Source organism: Acanthisitta chloris, unplaced genomic scaffold (genome assembly GCF_000695815.1).
Source record: "Acanthisitta chloris isolate BGI_N310 unplaced genomic scaffold, ASM69581v1 scaffold23073, whole genome shotgun sequence".
Taxonomy (NCBI): domain Eukaryota; kingdom Metazoa; phylum Chordata; class Aves; order Passeriformes; family Acanthisittidae; genus Acanthisitta; species Acanthisitta chloris.
This window is the reverse complement of record NW_008666904.1, coordinates 3396-7798: the sequence shown is the minus strand read 5'-3', so window position 1 is coordinate 7798 and position 4403 is coordinate 3396. Positions and strand designations below refer to the sequence as shown.

General features: G+C 44.5%; 1 protein-coding gene across 1 annotated transcript in view; it reads right to left on the bottom strand.

Annotated features, from left to right (window-relative positions):
* Positions 1–4403, bottom strand: part of LOC103799958 (protein FAM179B-like) — a gene marked incomplete at its 3' end in the record, with an annotated part of 11386 nt that overhangs the window by 6719 nt on the left and 264 nt on the right. The window contains exons 2-4 of the mRNA XM_009072315.1: positions 1586–1745; positions 706–811; positions 126–361 (exon numbers count right to left, since the gene is read on the bottom strand). Of these exons, the coding sequence (XP_009070563.1) occupies positions 126–361; positions 706–811; positions 1586–1745 (502 nt within the window). The remainder of the gene's footprint in view (positions 1–125; positions 362–705; positions 812–1585; positions 1746–4403) is intronic.

Below are 4403 nucleotides of genomic sequence, written 5' to 3'. Positions count from 1 at the left end.
GAGCTGTGACCTAACTGTATCTTCATATTTCTGTCTATTGTACTCTACTTTTTTTAAAAAGCCTATATTTGATCAATTTACTCTAAGCACAAGTTATTTACTATTAAAGTCTACATAGGAATTACCTTTGCCCTCCATTTAGAAGAGAACAAAGAGCACGTGCTGGAGTCACATTATTAACCATGGCCTTCAGTGCCTTGTCTACCTCTTCCCTTATGAAAGTGTTGGATTCCCCAGCCTTGTGCAAAAGGACTTTTACTGCATTATCTAGTTCTTGATCCATGCTCTTTTTCAGGTGGGTGAACAAATCCCCTAAACACACCACAGCAGCTCGAGAAACACCTGAGCGTAAATTCTTGACCTGCATACAGGAAAAAACCCAAAAATCAATGAAAAATGGTGAGAAAATAGACCGTAAAATAAATAAAGCTTCATGTTTTCCCCTCGTCATTTTTAAGTAACATTAAAAGCAACTGTGAAATGTATTTCCAGCTTGATTCACAATGGGTAAGAATTAAGTTACTCATAAAACCATTATGAAGTTACAATCTATGTTTTCAGTCTGTTAGTCTCAGCTCACCCTTGTGAGAGTGTCCAACAGAGGAAAACTCACCACAAGTGAACATAACAATTCACTTCAGAGAGCTATAAAATACATATATACACACTTAGAGCGACTGGGATATTCTGATAGGAAAATTTAACCTCTTGAGCCACAGCCAAACTTGTTTCGTGGAGCTTTGCAGTGAGAACAGGAGCATGGTAGGCAGACAAGCACCTGACAGAGTTCAAGCCTTCAATTTTCTTCTCCCTGTGTGCAAATAAAGAGATTTAAATTCCAACCATTAGCAAATTTTCATGAAAATATTAAAATGTGGAATTCTAAGAAGTCAAATACCAAATAAATTAGACTGTTAAGTGAAGCAATGGCAAATAATCATAGAATAATTGAATGGGTTGGGTTGGAAGGGACCTTAAGGGTCATCTCATTCCACCCCCTGCCATGGGCAGGGACACCTTCCACCAGCCCAGATTGCTCCAAGCCCCATCCAACTTGGCCTGGAACACTCCCAGGGAAGACGCAGCCACAGTTGCTCTGGGCAACCTGTGCCAGTGCCTCAGCACCCTCACAGGGAAGAAATAATGGAGAAAATTCTTTCCAAGTGAGTCCTTTTACTGCAGGAATATTTGAGCACCCCAGGCTCTCAGGCCTGTTACTCAGCTCTGCTCTCAGCCTGCACTGGTGGCAACTAAAGAATCTCTTCCCTTCCCCAAGTTAAAAGGCAGCAGCACTGTAACCATACTGCACAGTCAGGAAGCACCAAGGACGTGCTTCTGTTCCTCAGAAAGCACCAAAAAGGTGTTGGTGTGTCCTCTCCAGAGCAGTGCTGAAGCTCAGATATCTCTCAAGTCCTTGAAAGTTCAGTTACTAACCCTCATTTACAACAGTTACAGTTTAATCTCAAATTGGACTGAAAGGAGCATTTTCCCCACCTATCACTTGCACCTCCCTGTTTGTGACGTTCTGTCCCTTTTGGTGCATTTTCTAGGTACGTCACCCACAAAGCTTTACCCCAGCACCCACCAGTCCTCGTCAGCCAGGAGCAGCAGAGCCTCTGCAAGTGCCGCGTCGGGCCTGGCCAAGGGCTGCAGCTCCGCGGGGTCCAGCGCCTCGGGGCTGTGTGTCACCGTGGGGCTCTGCTTCTGGGGCCGGCCCCGAGCCCCTGGGGACACCTCTGCACAGCCTGGGGGGACAGGGAACAGGGCTGAGGGACACCAGCACTCACAGGAACCAAAGAAGAGACGTTTGAGGTGTAGATTGCTGCTGGTGGTGTTCAAGAGGCAGAGAATCACTGAATGGTTTTGAGTCTAGTTGAGATTAGATTAGAAAATAAGCAGTGACAAATAATCATAGAATCCCAGAACGGTTTGAGGGGGAAGGACCTTAAAAGTCATCTCATCACACCCTCTGCCATGGGCAGGGACACCTTCCACCAGCCCAGGTTGCTCCAAACCCCATCCAACCTGGCCCTGGAACATTCCTAGGGATGGAGCAGCCACAGCTGCTCTGGGCAACCTGTGCCAGTGCCTCACCACCCTCACAGCCAGGAATTCCTTCCCAATATCCCACCTGTCCCTGCCCTCTGGCAGTGGTCTGTGTCCTGTCCCTCCAGGCCCTTGTCCCAAGTCCCTCTGCAGCTCTCTTGGAGCTCCTTTAGGCACTTCCACTAGCCCAGGCTGTCCAAGCCCCCTGGCCTAGAACACTCTCAGGGCTGGGGCAGTTTCCATCATTCAGCATTTCACTCATGTAAATTAATTCTTTTGCAAACAATTGCCACTTTAAAAAGTCACAAGTACAAATATAGTTGTTTTTTAATCTAATGTCACAAAAATGGGTTGTTTAATGTAAAAACAGATACACAATGTGCTAAAACACAACAACCTCAACCTCAAAGACTCACTTGAGGGATTCTGGACATCTCTGAGCACCATCAGTATGAGCTTCTGTTCTGAAAAACTTCCTAGTGAATTTTTAAAGGCATCTCGGTGCCAAAATGTACCCAAAATGGGTTTTGGGGAGAGAAGGGAGTCATTTTGCCATTGATTAATTTTCTCATTTAAGCTGCTGAAGAAATGAAACCCCTCTGGTATTTCAAACATCTTCCTAACACCTTATAGCTGAAAAATGATGAATTGAATCCCTAATAATGAAGTAACTCTCCTCCACCCCCACAGGACTAATGTTCCAGAGCTCCTCAGGACTGTCCATTGCACAAATAAATGCTATTTTGGGGCTGTCCCACTCCACTTGCCCAGATACTTAAGCAGTTTGCTGTCCCAGCTCACCAGAATCTAGCAAGAGTGAACACTTGGACCTCTTCAAACTGGATGTTCTTCTCAAGGAAGGATTCAAGGCCACATTCTCTAAGGACAAAGAGCCATTCCTTGGTGATGTTAATATATCTCCACAGATATTTAACTCTAGAAAAGCAAATGTCCAAATTACAACAACAGATCAGTAAAAAATAGTATTTTCAGTCCTAATTTGTCTTTTTAACTACAGGCTTTCAAATATTTCCCATGACACTTAATTTTTGCATTATATGACTAAACTTTTATAGTTTAATTGATAAACTTACATAGTTTAATCAGCATGAAATCAATTCTAGTTTCACTAAAGGGTCATTATTTGTTGCAATTATCAGCAAATCTCCATTTCAGCAGCATTTAACAGTGAATATTAATTCCTCACTTTCTACTGTCAGTCTCTCTGGTTCACTCGTACTCAGTCTAAGCCTTTGCCAAAGGCTTTCTTCCTTTCCTTCCAGGTCTTTGAGTTCCTGATGCTCTTTATGGCTTTGTTCTTTTTCTTCTTTTCTCTTCCTCCTCAGTTTATCCTGAGCAGATTTCGACATGGTCACTTTTACCTGCAAAAAAGTCATGCACAAGTTACCCAATAACTCATTCCCCAGTGCCCGATGTTGGCTCAGGTCAGCATGGAAATGCAGTACTCTCACCAGTGGGGTCTGACCCTGATCTCTCACATGTTTCGGACACTTTTTACTCCTCAAGAAAACTCAGCAACATTTAACACATCCCAACATTTGCTCCTTGGAATTTGATCCCTCCAAGGATTTCTATCTTCAGTGGAAATCAGAAAATCAAGGCACTTTTTACCATTAACTTCAAGTTTTACTCATCTTAAAATGTGATTTTAAAGGCTTTATTGCAATTTCTCATTGCAATTTTTTAAGCATTTGCATCAGAATTCACTCAGATAAATCTTGCTCTGTGTTTTAACAGACATAAATAGTATTTACCAAACAGGGAACCAGATATTCAGACAGGTTTTTCTCAGGAGCTGGACAAGACCCAGCCAATCCCTCCTTGCACATCTGCATGTGCAGTGGGGGTCAGGGAGGATGTTTCCCAGCTCCACTCTCTCCTGCAGCCCTTCTCCCGGAGTTTTGAGCTAGATGGGAAGCTTCTGACATGGCAATTTGCCATAATCCAACATCCAGGTGGATCCAAAGGGAAAATCAGGGAGCAGCAACTTGATGGCTTTGGGTGTTTCAATCACACTCTTGTTGCCATGACACAGGGACAGCACCAGTGTGTCCAGCTGGATTCACACCCAGCAAACAGGATGAGATGGCACCCAAGTCCTGCAGTTCTTACCAGTCTTTCATTCTCAGCATGGAAATGGGAAGCACCATTGTGCTGGAAGCTTCTCCCACAGATCCCTGAGGGTGGCTCAGTCTCCTCCCTGACAGCCTGGGCATCTCCATTGGCCACACAGGGCATGGACTGGCTGTGTGCTCGTGCAGGAGGGCTCCCAAACACACCTGAAAGGCACAGCAGAGAATACCACAATGGGTGGAGTGGGAAAGGGCTTTGAAGCT